Below are 16,677 nucleotides of genomic sequence, written 5' to 3'. Positions count from 1 at the left end.
GAGAGAGATTATGAGCAGGGGGGAGGGGTAGAGGGAGAAGCAGACTCCCAGCTGAGCAGGGAGCCCAATGTAGAACTCGATCCCAGGACCCTGGGATCATGACCTGAGCTGAAGGCAGATGCTTAACCCACTGACCCACCCAGGAGCCCAGTTAAAATTGTTTTTAACTAATAAAATACAGCATTATACAGCATTAGATAGTATTTAGAAAACAGAGAAAAACTCCTAACTCTAATCTACTCCAACTGTAATAATACTTATATATTTCCTGCCAGTCTTTTTCAAATGGATCTTTACATAACTGAATTCTAGAATATATAAAAATACATTATTTTGTATTCTTTCTGAAATTATATTCCATCATTAGCATTTTTCATGCTGCTACATTAGTCTCTCTAACCATTGTTCAATGGTTATAGGCAGCAAAATATTCTGTTAAGTAGTCGTCCTACAGTTTACTTTTATTTTTTGTTATTGGACATTTGAGCAGTTTCCAAATATTTAAGGACAATGCTACTAATGTATCAGTTATACTTCCCCTATGGGATGGTAATATTATTTCAAAAAATACTGACTTAATAGGAGAAAAAAATAGTAACTTATGGCTTTATTTTGCCTTCTTTGGTGTGTGTGATTACTAGTGAGACTGAACATTCTTTTCTAATCAGAAATATCATAAATATTTAATTATTTTCTTCTACTTTTTCCATGTTTCAATTTAATATTTAATTCTGCAATCTAACAGGGATTAATTTTGTGTGCAAGTGAAATGAAGGTTTAACTTTAAAGAAACTCCCCCAGCTCACCAGCTAGTCTAGCAACACAATGATTTACTGATATCTGATGGATTACTGTATGTTTAATTGCTATATATTAATGAGGATCTTTTTCTGGGCTATTTTGTCCTTTCTGTTTTGCTGGCATCACAAGTTAGAGGTTTTTTTTGTTTCTCTTTTTGTTTTTTAAAGTTAGCTCTAGGCCCAACATGGGGCTTGAACTCAACGACCCTGAGATCAAGAGCCACATGCTTTACCAACTGAGACAGATGGCATCCCTAGAGTTTTAAAATATATTTTAAATTCTGGAAGAGTTATCCCTCCTTCATTATGTGCTCTTTAGAGAACTTAAAAAAAATTCTTATCAAACAAACAAATGAACACTGGCAGGGGGGAGGGAGGAAAACCAAGAAACAGAATCTTAACTACAGAGGACACACTGATGGTTCCCAGAAGGGAGGTGGGAGAGGGATGGGTGAACTAGGTGATGGGCATTAAGGAGGGCACTTGTTGTGATGAGCACTGGGTGTTGTATGTAAGTGATGAATCATGAAATTCCTCACCTGAAACGAATATTACACTGTATGTTAACTAACTAGAATTTCAACAAAAACTTCAAAAGAAAATAAATAAACACTTGTATGCAAGAAACAAAATTCTTATCAGTTTTTTCCAGATGACGTATGTTCCTGAGCAGTTGAAAACACTATCATGATGTCTGTAAGCATTGCATTAAAGTTATAAACCAACATGTGAAGAAGTAATAGTCATAATATTTTTCATATCCATTAATTCAAGCAATTCTATTAGTTTAAAAATTTCACTTTAAAAAAACTACATATGATCAGCTCCATTACTTTTTAATTGAAATACAATCATAAGATTCAGCCATCCTTTTCACACTGAACCAATCTCCTTCTCTTCTCCCTGATTTATTGTTGTGTAAAAGTCTCCAGAAGTAATCTCTACCCTTTCCTTTGTGAGTTAAGTGGCTAAAGTAACTCCCCCTAGACTATCTTCTTGTAAAAGTTAAGACTGCTATACCCACTCAACTCTCATTCACCAAACATTTGTGTCAGTGGCCAACACGGGGTACACAATACAGTACAAAACATACGTCTGTCTCTGTCCTCATGGACTTACAGTTTCACCATACTCTATTAGTAGAAATTAAGTACAATGATTAAAAAAAAAAAAAAGATAAACCTGTACATTTTGGTGCATTTTTTCATGAAAGAGATAAATGAAGAAAGGAACTCACCGCATCACTTAGGACTTCACTGTTTATAGGTAAGATGTGTTCAATTCGCACAAAAGGTAGGAGAGAAGAAAGGATCTCTCTGAGCTCTTCAATGTCTAGGTCTCGTCTTTTTACGCCTCTTCTGTTCACACTATGGGCAGTGCCACTCAGTAGGTTTGGCTCTATGAGATAGAAAATGACAAGTCTCCAACCAAATCCAAATTTTCAAACTTTTTTCTCCAGTACATTTTCAGTAACATGCTTTATACTTAAGTGCATCTGCTTTAAAAAGGATTATAAATTATTTTTGTGTCTTAAGTTTACTTAATAGAGGTGTTCTTTGACAAAGCATGATATCAACAGTAGGATAGCTTCTTTTGATTGTTCTGTATTAAAAAATTCTTTTGCACATACTAACTCAAAGGAGAAAAGATGACAATCTATTAAAATCTAGTTTGACCAAGGGCTTTTTCTTAAGATTTCTCACTGCTGTGACTAGTCTTTACTAAAATTAAGGGCATTATAGGGCAAGTGGCATTTCTGGTCACTGTGGGTTATCAGTATACTCATTAGGCTACCATGTTTACCAGCAACTTAAAAAGATATTAACTACCTGGTATCTGAAGCAGCAAAACTTAAAGTGCACTGTATTTAACTTTGATTTTTATGATAGTCTCCTAAATTTCCATAATACGGGAATGTTACTGCATAAAAGTGAACACTTTAATCTCTGACATGCAATATATTCCCACTGTCCAAGGCAGAGAGTAAAGGTTTTCTTCACTAGGGATCAGTGAAAGAAGATGTGAAGTACATATAAGCTTATAACACTGAGTGGAAAAGAGAAATTACTAAAATTTTGGGAATCTTTAATCATGTCTATAATCTAGGGGCTATATTTTTTTTTTCTTAAAAAACATAAGATCTTTAAATTTCCAAATACAAGTGCCGTATTTTTTGCAAACAGGTTATTTCCCTTAAATCACGTGATAGACACATGGATAGGGAGACAGGAAATAATTTTTTTTTAAATTTTTTATGTTAATCACCATACATTACATCATTGGTTAAGAAATAATTGTTTTTTGAGAAGCTAAGCTTTTTCTGGCATCATTCAAGATAAAATTGTTGCAAGCATGTGGAAAAGGGTTTCTTCCTTGCCTTGCTATGATTTGGCTTCATCCTTATACAAAGCACGCTTTTCAAAAAAAAAAAAAAGTTTTTTTTTTTTTTTAATATTTTATTTATTTACTTAACAGAGAGAGACACAGCAAGAGAGGGAACACAAGCAGGGGCAGTGGGAGAGGGAGAAGCAGGCTCCCCACTGAGCAGGGAGCCCGATGCGGGGCTCGATCCCAGACCCTGGGATCATGACCTGAGCCGAAGGCAGACACTTTAACTGAATGAGCCACCCAGGCGCCCCAGCCCCCAAATTTTTCCCTTCAAGTAGTGGCATCCTGTTTTCAAATGGTATCTTACATAAAACTCCCAAATATGTAACAGGTAATGGCAGAATCTTATATATGAAGGTGAGCGAAAGGTGCAGCCTGGGGTGCTTAGGTTCCTTCTCATCTCTGTGCAAGAGCCTTCTGTTCTAACTGTATTGGAAAATCACTATTTTAAGGGAAATCTTATCAAGGATGCTCATTATCAGCCCAAAATAAATATGACATTTCATCATTACCAACCTTACATCAATGAGCAAGCCTATGGCCTATAATGATTATGTAGCATTATATACAATTAATTCTTGTTGTTTGGAGTAGTTCTATAAAGTCAGTGTAAACAATTAGCAAATACTGAACCACTGCTTCTAAGGGAAACACGGGGTTAGGTTCCTGTGAGCCTCTGGTGCCAACAATTTTATCAGCCGATGAAGACATAACCTTGTTTTATGTGTGTTTCTGTTTAAAGACACCTTATTACTATATATTGTTGATTCATGAACACTGCCCTCATAGCCAAAAGCACTGTCACTCATGCCTGAATGAGGCTTATTTAACTCTTGGTTTCTCTATAAGGGACATCACAGCCTTCCTGGGCTTGGAAACATCATACAGCACTAAAAGTTACAATGGGAGGCCAGTCTGATCAGTAAGATCACCAAAAAACCCCCATAAAATATGAAAAACATGCACTTGAATAGACTGAAAAGGACACTTGTTTGCAGTATGAGAACTGATATAAGAAGGCAGAGTGTCACCCTGCTCCACCTGAAGCTGGGAACTTGTACATCAGGGGACTCAAATTTTTTGTCACTCTGAGCATGTCTGCAATTGACCATGAAAAGTGCCGTGGGTACTAATTTTGGGGGTTAGAAGTAAATTTTAGCAGGTAGGTGAATTTGCAAATACAGAATCTGCAAATAAGGATAGATGGTATACTGGCCTTTCAGTAAGTCCCAAATTAACAGGAGTGGCTTTAATATTAAAAACAATTCACATCTGAGAACTGCTAAAAGGCTTTTTTTGTTGGCCATAGAGAAATAAATTAGTAGGAGAAATTAAAGGTTTTGAAAGGCAGGTGTTGCCTGAAATTTTTATGTATTTTGAAATGTGACAGAAAAACTCTGTAAATGCACTAAAAATTTATCATTGACATGAATACTTTAAACAGGTGAGCTTCAGGGTATGTAAAATATACCTAAGAAAGCCAACAAAAAATGACAGGAAAGGGAAATCTGTATTTAATTTTACTAATTAAAATGTTTTGAATAAATGTTTTGTTTTGGGCTTGCTATATAGAGGAATACAACATTCTATGAGGGAAGGAGTATGCATACGATGTTTCCACCTCTTTTGCACTATCCCCAATTGGAAGCCATCAAAAGCATTATTTTGCCTTTACCTTCCACAAAATTGAAAAATAAACAAATATGCTTTTTTTGGGGGATAGCCATATTTTTTAATTGAGGTAAAATTCACATAACATAAACCTCACCATTTTACCATTTTTTTCTCTTTAAATTTTTTATTGTTTTGTTAATCATCATACATTACATCATTAGTTTTTGATGGAGTGTTCCATGATTCATTGTTTGTGCATAACACCCAGTGCTCCACGCAGAACGTGCCCTCTTTAATACCCATCACCAGGTTAACCCATCCCCCCATCCCCCTCCCCTCTAGAACCCTCAGTTTGTTTTTCAGAGTCCATGGTCTCTCATGGTTCGTCTCCCCCCTCCATTCTTCCCCTCCTGCTTTTTTTTTTCTTAACATATATTGCATTATTTATTTCAGAGGTACAGATCTGTGATTCAACAGTCTTGCACAATTCACAGCGCTCACCATAGCACATACCCTCCCCAATGTCCATCACCCAGCCACCCCATCCCTCCCACCCCACCCCCACTCCAGCAACCCTCAGTTTGTTTCCTGAGATTAAGAATTCCTCATATCAGTGAGGTCATATGATACATGTCTTTCTCTGATTGACTTATTTCACTCAGCATAACACCCTCCAGTTCCATCCACGTCCTTGCAAACCATTTTAACCATTTTAAAGTGTATAATTCAGTCAGTGGCTTCTAGTATATTTAAAATGTTCTACACATGTCACCACTGTCTAATTCCTAAACATTTCCATCAACAATATGCTTTAAATGAAAATCATTAAATGAAAAATTTCATTCTAATACTTCTATAAATCAGTAAACACATATTATTTAGCACATAGATAACATTAAAAGTACCCTTTTAAAGTTGTAAAATAAAATTTTCTGGTGTATTTATTTCTACCAAAGTATACCCTTCTCCACTAAAGGATTTTACGGATTGTGAAAATTTCTATTTTCACCAGGCAATAGTGGCTACTGTCAAGACTGACACACAGCATGCCTCCGGATAAAAAACTTACAGTATAAGCTAATTTTGTGAGCTTACCTCTGTCAGCTATTCTTTTCATCAACTGATGCTCACCCCATTTAATCAGATATTTAAGGATATCTTGTTCACTTGCCTAGAAGAAAAAATGGTTTACCTTTATTTTAGTGAAATTAGACAAATGGTGCATTTCATTAATGACTTTTCCGAGGTCATAATGTACACCCAGGGTGCAACTTAACACCTTTCCCTCTCTACTGGCTGTTTGAAAAGTTCCACTAAAACTGCAGTCCACCAGCCGCAAATACACCACCACTTCGCATGTGTCCAGTAACCTATCTCTTGGCTTCAACTAAATTTTTTATTCTTGTTTTCATCTTTGTTTTTTCTTTATCCTATTCTCTTCATCTATTTTAAACTTATTTTACTCTACTACATGGTCTCTATACAGCTGCCTTAAATTCTTCTTGGGACAAGGGAGAGATAAATAGATCAAAGTAAAAGTATACAGATACCTGGTGATTACTATCTTCTGCAGGAACAGAAAACCCAGGTACAGCAACTTGTTTTGGCAGAGAGACTACACTCTGCACAATGTATGCTACTGACTGGTGAAGGGCCCTTCCAGCAGTCTGTGAAATGGCAAGGTGCCCCTCTTTCTTTGTACTTTACTGAAAATCTTAGAGCAAATCTAGGCTGCTCTCCAAGGTTTTTACTTTCTAAATAGAAATGCAAAGCTTTCTAAAGACAATAATCTGAGAGAACTGACAAATCCTAACCTCCATAATGCATGCAGTCTGGATCAGGACAATGAAACGAGGTTAATGAACAGAGATCCTAAATAAATCAAATCCAATTATGACAACATTTGTACTACAATCAAAGCACAGATGCTAAGTGGATTATTAACTCTTCACTGAATCTCTCACTGGGATGGAGTGACATTTTATTATTTTCCCAGTACAAATATAAAGAAATAGGTAATGGCTCAATGGATTTATGTTTTTGTGACATTAAAACTGTTGTATAGTTTTCAGCATAAAATTCATACAACCAATTCCAAAAAAATTAAACTTGAACATATGTTACTTGAAAGTATTTTTTGCAATATTTTAAATCTATTGTTTAAATTACCAAATTAGATTGACATATAAGTCAATGACAGAAGAATTTGCTAAAAACTACTTCTGATTAAAAGCAGTTGAAAACATTATTATATTTTGGTAAGACACATACACTGAGTTTTCATAAGCATTTGAGATCAGAAATTGAATACTACTCTTAACTTTGTGCTGCTTAAGCTACTGTCTACAGTCTAAGTATCTGATACTCCACCAAAACCAAGAAATTGTTATAGTGAATTAATGGAAGCCAAGAAAATCACTGTTGGGATATGCTTCTGACCTTGCCTACTGCCTCAACCCCTTTGGTGCAGTTGGCTGGGACTGGGGCTTGTTCACAATGTTGAGTCATAGCAGCAGGTGCATGAAAGGCCAGAGAGCCAGAAGGCTTTTCCTGTACAAATCTGAAGAGGGCATCCCTGGGTAGGCTGATCTCTCTAGATGGGGGAATAATAGAATGTAGGTGGATTTCCTGGTGCACACATGGATGACAATGAGTTTGAGAGGTGTATAAATGATTACCTGTAGGTAGTCAGACTGGATAGCAGTGAGCAGATGGTCTTTGCTGAGTTCATAAAAAACATCCGAAGTCATGACCTGGGAAAATTCCTCACAGAGGAAATGTAAAGCTTGTCGGTGCACCCATTTAGAGCCATATGGATGAGAGCTCCACTTGAGGATGGCAATTAAGGTATCTAATGAAATGCTCTCAGCAATGATATCCTCACAGCCTAAAAGAGAATGCAAATACTTCTTAAGATTAGTCATAAATATTACGTATGGAACATCAGTAGGTTAGACACTACTTAAAAGTAGCAGTAGTAAAAAAGAACAAGGAGATAAATAAAATTTCATGGACATCCCCAAGACTGGGTAGGATGGGTTAACAATAGGTAACAACAGACTATGACATCTATAGGAAACCTGCTGTTCAGTAGAGACAGATCCATAGAAAGAGGCAGAGAATCTTCACAATTGTATAAGAAAATAAGTATCTGTGCAAATCCAACAATTTGAGTAAGACACTATAGCGGAGAGCCCTGGACCACAAGGGAAAAAAGAGAAGGTAGAAATGGCACAGTTGTGGGAACTGGCCAGTCAGAGAAAGGCTAAAGCTGGGAAACACAGTTCATGACACACTGGATGACATGATCATAACCGGCTGAACAGATGGGTGAAAATGAAGGTGAAACAGAACCAGGAAATTTAGAAAGTTCTGTATCTCAGTGAAAGAAAATCAACTGCACAGAAGAGGACGTGAGAGCTACCTTAACCACAACCTATGTAACAATGACACCTGGGCACTTGAGCTGGACAGATGCAAACCATGACATGGCTGCTGTAGGGCTAAAGCAAGCTCAGGCTTTTAAGATTCAAGCACAGAGTTCTGTGTTGCATTGCTGTCCTGTGGGGTGCTGTGTTCTGTTCTGGGCCCTGTGTTTTAGATGGGGCACTGACAAAACGCCAGGATTCTCAGAGGAGGGCAAAAGAACAGGAGAGAGTTTGAGAGGTCTGTCACAGGAGAAAAGCTCCGAGCAACCAAGATTACTTGGCTTACATAAGAGAAACCTGAGGGGAGACAAAGGAGCTATCTAAGTCTGACAGACCTTCCGGAGGCAGAGGAGAAATGACTGACTTCCCTGTTGTTCCAAGGGCAGGTCCTGGATGTTAAATGGATGTTGAAAGAAGGGGGATTTTGCCTCAGTATTAAGAAATTTCTAACAATTAAGATTTGCTCTCCTCTTGTCCCTCAAAAAAAAAAATCCTTCTAGAAAAATACAGGAGCAAAGCCTGGCTCATCACATAAGGGATAGAGTACCAAGAACCCCTACGCTGGATATGGAGCTGACGTCAGATAGCATCCAAGCTGCTTCCATCACAAATATAAAATCACTTTTAGAAAAGCGGTAACAGAGTATCAATGTGACAGTAATTTAATCTAAACATTAAAGATTAATTTACTTAATCTCAACATTAACCTGAGATCCTGATAAGGAACACTGAGACCACCACAATGGAATCTGTGTGTAAACAACACCCAAAGAAGTGAATATGCACTGATGAGGAGTGAGAAAAATGGAAAACTGTAAACCGCTCTCATGATTTTATGGTGAGCCTTGCATGCCAGTGGTCAGAGGAAGACCTGTGTCATTCTGCTGCTTGAAAGCAGGCACTGGACTAGAGGTGAGGAGAATGAGTCAATCTGACAGGAGAGGCAATCTGATAGAGGTGTTTGGGCACGAAGCAGGGGAAATTAGAGAAAAAGTGGTTATTCAAAAGGATGTATCACAATCCTATGAAACCAGGATATTGGCAGAGGGAAAGGAGAATTAATAACATCATATATTTAAACTCCTGAGAAGTTTTCAAAGAAGTGAGACATGATAGGAAAAAGTGGGCTTTGCAATCAAGACAGATTGGACTTGAAATTCCACCTTGGCCACTTAGAAGCAAAATCATTTTGGACAAATCCTTAGCCTCTCTGAGCCTGAAATGTTCTCATTTGTAAAACTGGGTTTATACTCCTAACTCAGGGTTATTATGAGATTGAAATGAGACTGTACCCTTGACACTCTTCATTTGTTCAAACATTCTGCAGTACCTACTTGCCAAGCGCTGTGAATACAACACTCTTTTTACCACGCCCTTTCTTGGGTGGTATCATCTAACCCCTAAGGCCTTAACTCCCAAAGCATCCTCATGACTTTTTTTTTTTTTAAAGATTTTATTTATTTATTTGACAGAGGGAGACACAGTGAGAGAGGGAATACAAGCAGGGGGAGCGGGAGAGGGAGAAGCAGGCTTCCCGTGGAGTACGGAGCCTGACGCGGGGCTCGATCCCAGGACCCTGGAGATCATGACCCAAGCCGAAGGCAGACGCTTAATGACTGAGCCACCCAGACACCCCCCTCATGACTTTCAAGATATACAGTTCCAGGGTGCCTGGCTGGCTTAGTTGGAAGAGCATGTGACTCTTGATCTTGGGTTGTGAGTTTGAGCCTCACCTGGGGTATAGAAGATTACTTAAATTTAAACAACAAAAACGTCTACATATGGGGTGCCTGGGTGGCTCAGTCGTTAAGCGTCTGCCTTTGGCTCAGGCCATGATTCCGGGATTGAGCCTCACATCGGGCTCCCTGCTCCCACGGGAAGCCTGCTTCTCCCTCTCCTTCTCCCACTCCCCCTGCTTGTGTTCCCTCCCTCGCTGTCTCTGTCAAATAAATAAATAAAATCTTAAAAAAAAAAAAAAGTCTATATATAGTTCCAACCCAGAGCTGTCTCCTGACTCCCAGACTCATTCCTTCAACTTCCCACTGGAGAGTTCCACAGGGATATTCTAAAGGCAAATCAATTCATTTTCCTCTGGGAAATCTAGTACACTCCCCACCCCCCCCACACTGGCCTTCTTAATCCCTGCTTTAGAGAAAGATACCTCTTCCTCCCAAAGCCAGAAATCTTAGTACTAATAGTGATTCTTTCTCCTGAAGGCCACATTCAATCACCATCAAATGCTGTTCATTCTATTCTTGTTTTAAATACATCCCCTCCACTGAATCTCTACCACCTCCCCATTTCAGAATCTGATACTTTCTAAACCCCGCATCACTGAAATAGCCTCAAAAAGTTCCCATCTTTCTCCCTTCCAATCTGTTCTCCATACTGTTGCCAGATAATCTTTTAAAATGTAAATTAGATTATATATGTAACAAATTATTCAATAGCTTGCAAATAACTTCAAGATAAAATCCAAACTACATATTCTTGATGGTCTGGCCATTGCCAACTTCTCCAGCCCCATTCCTGTTCATATTCTATACTGCGTTCATTACTTAGGATTTCCTAGAGTTCCACCAAACTCTCACCTCCAGGCCTTTGCATACATTGTTCCATTTTTCTGAAATGCTCTTAATTCTCCTTCTTAACTCATCCACATTTTTTAGACTTAGCTTAGACGTTGCCTCTTTTAAAACCTCACCTTGATCTACCCTACCCTACCCCAGGCCTAGGTCAGGTGTTCCTCCTACCTAAAAAATGCTGCCCTAGTTCTCTCTATATAATAGCACTAAATTCTCATACTATCTTGTATTTCTTAAATATCAGTCTGAATCCTCTACCAGACTGAGAGCTCTTTTGGGGTAGAGGCCCCACCTTATGTCATTCTACAATGTCTGACATTTAGTAGCTAATCAATTAAAAGCAAACATAATAGCTAATACTTTTGAAACTTATTATGTGCCAAGTCTGTACCTGACTTAGAATATTTAATTTCAGCACTCCTATTCAAAGAAGGTGGTATGATTACTCCCATTCTGCAGATGAGAAAACTAAGATTCACAAAGATGAATGAGCTTGCCCAAAGTCCTACCGCTAGGGAGAAGACAAGCTGTACTTAACTAAACATAGCCTTCCCCTCCCGCCAGAAAATCTCCCCCTTTTTTATGCCTCTAAACTTAGGTCTTACATGAATCAATGCTCATCAGAACTTCACTTATAACCACTCCTCTTATGAACAGGAAAGCACTTATAAATATACCAAACATGGTGATATTAACTCACAAATGTGAAAGGAAGTCAATTAGGCAAAAAATCAGAATGCTGAAAGGTATATTTTAAGAAGAGAGTTATCTAATATTGTCAAATGTAATATTTTCATATTACAATAAAGGATTTCAATTAGTGGTAATATGCCTTTTGTCAAGGTTATTGATAATGGAATGAAAATGTAAACATAGCAACAAGGCTGAAGGGGTGCTGGCAGGGAAAGGCCAGCAAGCAAAATACAAAAAGGCTTCAAACAATGCCGTTTCCTTGGAAAATTCTGGACCAGTCTTGTTGGTCCAAAAACATTACCAGCACACTATCAAAGATGGTTGGATTCCGGCTGACAAAGTGATACTAGGCCAAACCCCACAAGACCAATGTATAAAGGTCCACTTATGTGCAGTGTAGATGTTTACTTCTAGTGAGCAGAATGCCATGTTCGTAAACTATCTTGGGTCAAGAAATAGTTGTGTTTGCTTCTTTTTAAATTTCTAATCTGTCATGGATCAATACTTTAGTAGAAACCAGTAAAAACACTGCTTGAATACTGTGACTATGTCAAACTGCCAAGAAGTTTCTAAATGCTTACTCTCAATAACTGTACTTCCCTCACTACAGACATGCTTTGAGGAGCACTGCTGTCTAGAATCCCTTCCCTTCCCCTGTGCCAGTTTCAGGGTATATGACGGTCAAATTTGTTTCCTCCCATTTGCTACTAATTAACTCTCAGAAGGAGCTCTTTTTTCCCCTTCTGTTTCCTTATAGAGTTTACGGACTCTGTTTCCTTTTTTTTTTTTTTTTTTTTTTAGGTTTTATGGTTTTATTAACACAAATATGATGTGCACAACAAGCTGTCTATTCATTTTCTTCGCTGCGCAGCCTGGCGTTGGGATTGGTGACTCTGATTGCCAACTGGGCTGCTCTTTCCACAATAGCTTTGCGGTTCTTGGAGGAGACGTTGTGAGCAATCTCTGCACAGTAAGATTTGTTGCACATCAGCAGCACTTCAAGCTCCTTAACGTTGTGGACTAGGAACTTCCGGAAGCCACTGGGCAACATGTGCTTTGTTTTCTTGTTGCTCCCGTAACCAATGTTGGGCATCAAGATCTGGCCCTTGAATCTTCTGCGCACCCTATTGTCAATGCCTCTGGGTTTCCGCCAGTTGCGCTTAATTTTGACATAGCGGTCTGACTGGTGCCGGATGAACTTCTTGGTCCTCTTTTTAACGATCTTGGGCTTCACCAGAGGTCTGAGGGCAGCCATGATGCCCAGTAACAGATGGCGACCACCTCCACAGGCAGCGCCGAGAAAAAACGGACTCTATTTCCTAACTAGAGATAAAACGATATCCTTTTCTTTAAAGACAATTAAATTCATAATCAGAATGACTGTCTTTTTAATTTTTATTGTTTTTTTTTTTTTAAGTAGGTTCCATGCCTAGGCTGCAGCCCAACATGGAGCCCGAACTCACGACCCTGAGATCAAGACCTGAGCTGAGACCAAGAGTCAGATGTTTAGGGGCGCCTGGGTGTCTCAGTTGTTAAGCGTCTGCCTTCGGCTCAGGTCATGCTCCCAGGGTCCTGGGATCGAGCCCCACGTAGGGCTCCCTGCTCTGCAGGAAGCGTGCTTCTCATTCTCCCACTCCTCCTGCTTGTGTTCCCTCTCTCGCTGTGTCTCTCTCTGTCAAATAAATAAAAAATCTTTAAAAAAGAAAAAGAGTCAGATGTTTAACACCTGACTGGGTCACCCAGGCGCTCCTACTTTATCTTTTTTAAACTAGAAATACAGAGTGTAAGAGTATTATCCAAGTATGGCAGATTACTGCACGTATTTACCAACACCAGCCCTCTGATCCCACCCCACCCATGGGCAGAGTATACATCCCCACCCCAAGACTTTGGGACTGGCCTTGAGATCTGCTTTGACCAATGAAATATTAGTGGATATGAAGTGACAAAAAGCTTCAAAAGTACTTTTTGGGAACTGGGCTTGCCCTCTTGCCTTCTGCCACTGCCACGGTAAGAACATACTGTGGCTAGCTTGTTGATCCTACAGGGAGAATGAACAGCAGCAGGAACAGAGCCACCCGGCCCTGCTAAACCACAGTGGCAATCAGAATGACCCCAGCTGCTGCAAACTTCAATCTGTAATTTTATTGGCTGACCTGGAAATTTGTGAGAAATACATGTTCATGTCATATGCCAGAGATGGAAATCTGGTTGTTACACAGCAATGGTTGACGAGTACACTGTTTACCTTTTTTGGATGAACTCAAAAGCCTTTATCAATTTCCTTGTAACAGAAAAACTCATTCGTAGCCAAGACCTTGAATGACTCATAGGTGCCATGCATTCTGCTCAGGTGGCGGACTTTAAGTGATGCGGTTTTGAGGTTGGCAGATGAAATATGAAGTTAACTTCTTTGGATTTTTTTTCCTGAAAACTGCATTTTACAGACCCCTTGCTTACTTGATTAATCCCTTCTTCTATTCTTTTTTACCAGAATATTTTCTTTCTGGTATGTAATATTGGCAAAAATGCCTCTTTTTTAAAAATTTGAGTTATGTATCATGAATGATCATGGCAGAGATATAAAGAAGTAAAACAAACTGACATTTAGTAATACAAATGATTGTTCCTGCTGCATGCTGAACAGGAACACTTTCTGTTTTATTATCAACATTTTCCCCCTCTTCATGCTCCTGTGACAACTATAAAATAAACTTCAATGTTGACAGATTTCCTGAAAACACGGTCAGGATCTGTCTTTATTGCCACTCTCATACTTGTACCACCAGCACCAGTGGGAAACCTTTTCACTGGCTCACGTCCATCAGAAAAGGTATAAGCAACTTCTAGATTCAGTTTCATATTGGGGCTGAGGTGGGAAAAGGAAGAACAGAGGCAAGGGGAAAGGAGCGGAGAACCAGCGGGGGGCGATCACAGCCTGCTATGCAGCACAGACAGAACAGTACCTTCAGAGGAAGGCTGGCCTTAGAGCAGGCACGGTGTCTCTTCAGCGCATCAGTCAGAAACAGAAATAAGACTTCAAGTGCAAATAGGCTTGAGAAAAAAGTTGCTTCAGTTCTTTCCAAGTAACCTGTATGGAATGGATTCCAGTTCCCAAGGAATCATGAGATGAGAGGGAAGTGTGGGCAGTCGAAAGCACGTATATACGAGGCTTTGAATTCTGGCAGTTACATCACTACCTCTTGACTCTCGCCCTTAGCGCCCTGTGCCAGATCAAAGCGCACCCCGTGATTCTCATTTCCTCATAGAGAGGATGAAATAATCCCATCAGAGTTCTGAGGATTATGTTAAATAACATCAGGGAGCTAGTGTGTCCATCAACATTACCCTTTTTCTAGGCTAGAAATCTTAAATCAGCTATGCTGACTCCGCCTCCTTTGACATATATATAGAACTAATCGATGTGTCCTACTGATTCTTCCTTCAAGATGCTCTTTGATTAGCCTTTTTTCCATTCCCAGGAATGCGACCTCTGTCTGAATCCTTCATACCTCACATATCAAATACTGAAAAGCTTCCTGCTATCTCCCTCCCTCCGTCTTCTAATCCATACTGAGCACATGAGAAAGGTTTTCCACCATTGTCCCTGCATTTTCTCTATTTTATTTTATTTTTAAAGATTTATTTATTTATTTATTTGACAGAGAGAGCAGGAACACAAGCAGGGGGAGTGGGAGAGGGAGAAGCAGGCTTCCCACGGAGCAGGGAGCCCGATGCGGGGCTCGATCCCAGGACCCTGGAATCATGACCTGAGCTGAAGGCAGACACTTAACAACTGAGCCACCCAGGGGCCCCTGCATCTTCTCCATTTTAAACAGGAACCAGAATTCCAGAGCCAAGGCAGAAAATGATAGTCAGACATGTAAGGGTTCGAAGACAAGTCAGTCTGTGCTGCAGCGTTTTTAACTGCCAGTCCTTGGACTCTGCAACTTGTGAGAGCTGGTTGGATAAATACTCCTCTCCGCTCCGCCTCAGGAGGACCAGTCTGAAGACCCTACAGAGCTCCTCAGAGGGTCCTGGCAGGGTTGAAACCCTGGTGCCTCCAGTGGCGACTAGCCCAACACCACTCTTCTGCTTTCCTTCCTCCCCTATCTCACTCTTCCCGGGGCTGTGCGCCTGTTCAGGGGATTACTTACCAAATAAGCCACCTGCAAGCAAGCCTTTGTTTTAGGCTGTCTCAGCACAGGTTGTGGGGGGATGGGAAGAGACACCATACGAGAGGAAGAGAAATGTGGCAGACTGGGAGGGCAGACACACAAGCATTACTCTTTAAAAGTCACCACACCCAGCTACGGTAACAGGCAGACACAGAGGTGCCTGTGGGTGCTAGCTTGCCCTTGTTCTCCCCTGCTCCAAGTCCAGTTCTCCCTCCCAACTGCAGCCCCTGCAGTGGCAACACTGGCCCCAGGTCACCAGAAGATGCTTGGCCGAAGAGCCACAGACCGAAGAGCCACAGACCAAGGAGCCACTCTCCACATGCTCCCGTACCCTGTGCAGCCTCCTGTCAGTGGCTCAGTGTGCCTGGCCTCTCAGGTTGACTGGCTGGTAGCTCCTCTGCATTCTACTTCTCTCCCATTCACACCTTCCCTTCCCCAGCTTTCCCCGCAGTGGTGTGAGGCTCAAACCCTAGAAGAATTCCCTTTTCCCATAAGTCAGAGTTGCTTTGCTTCCCTCAACTGAACTCTGAGTGATGGGGTTTTGATGAGAATATCAGTTAGAGCCTCCAGCCAGTTGCAACAGCTGGGACTGTGACTAATTGCACCATCTTTCCTGAACTGAGTCTTTAGTAGAGGTGTGGCTGGTTATCACCTTGAAGGCTCTGTGATCTAAATTATTGTCTTCTCCTCGTTAAGTTAAATCACATCAAATTGTTGATATTAAACCATTTTGACCTGTGAAAATAACCTCAGAAGATTAAATAATGTATTAGTTTTCTACTGCTATGGCACAAATTACCACAACAGGTTAAAACAAATCATCTCCCATTTTCTGTGAATCAGGAATCTGGGCACAGGTCACGTGGGCCCTCCGTCAGGGTTTCCTAAGGTTGTAATCAGGTGTCAACTGGGCTTGCCATCTCATCTGAAGAACTGGGAAGTTCTGGGGAAGAATTTGCTTCCAAGCTCATTCAGATTGTTGGCAGAAATC

The 16,677-nt window shown here is 40.2% G+C and overlaps 2 protein-coding genes across 4 annotated transcripts in view; both read right to left on the bottom strand.

Moving 5' to 3' along the window:
* Positions 1 to 16,677, bottom strand: part of BTBD7 (BTB domain containing 7) — an 81,443-nt gene that overhangs the window by 15,718 nt on the left and 49,048 nt on the right. For all 3 annotated transcript variants that reach the window (XM_027569919.2, XM_027569920.2, XM_027569921.1), the window contains 3 exons: positions 7,481 to 7,689; positions 5,898 to 5,973; positions 2,038 to 2,198 (listed from right to left, as the gene is read on the bottom strand). In XM_027569919.2, the coding sequence (XP_027425720.1) occupies positions 2,038 to 2,198; positions 5,898 to 5,973; positions 7,481 to 7,689 (446 nt within the window). The remainder of the gene's footprint in view (positions 1 to 2,037; positions 2,199 to 5,897; positions 5,974 to 7,480; positions 7,690 to 16,677) is intronic.
* On the bottom strand, positions 12,300 to 12,813 carry LOC118357058 (60S ribosomal protein L32). Its single transcript, XM_035727970.1, has one exon. It carries the CDS (start codon positions 12,761 to 12,763, stop codon positions 12,356 to 12,358), a length of 408 nt encoding a protein of 135 aa, XP_035583863.1. The 5' UTR covers positions 12,764 to 12,813; the 3' UTR covers positions 12,300 to 12,355.

Source organism: Zalophus californianus, chromosome 6 (assembly GCF_009762305.2).
Source record: "Zalophus californianus isolate mZalCal1 chromosome 6, mZalCal1.pri.v2, whole genome shotgun sequence".
Lineage (NCBI taxonomy): Eukaryota > Metazoa > Chordata > Mammalia > Carnivora > Otariidae > Zalophus > Zalophus californianus.
Note: the sequence above shows the minus strand (reverse complement) of the source record. Positions and strands in the feature narration are given on the sequence as shown.

What these genes read in the sequence shown, in the direction of transcription:
- LOC118357058 (XM_035727970.1), bottom strand. Translation starts at nt 12,763, where the DNA reads ATGGCTGCCCTCAGACCTCTGGTGAAGCCCAAGATCGTTAAAAAGAGG.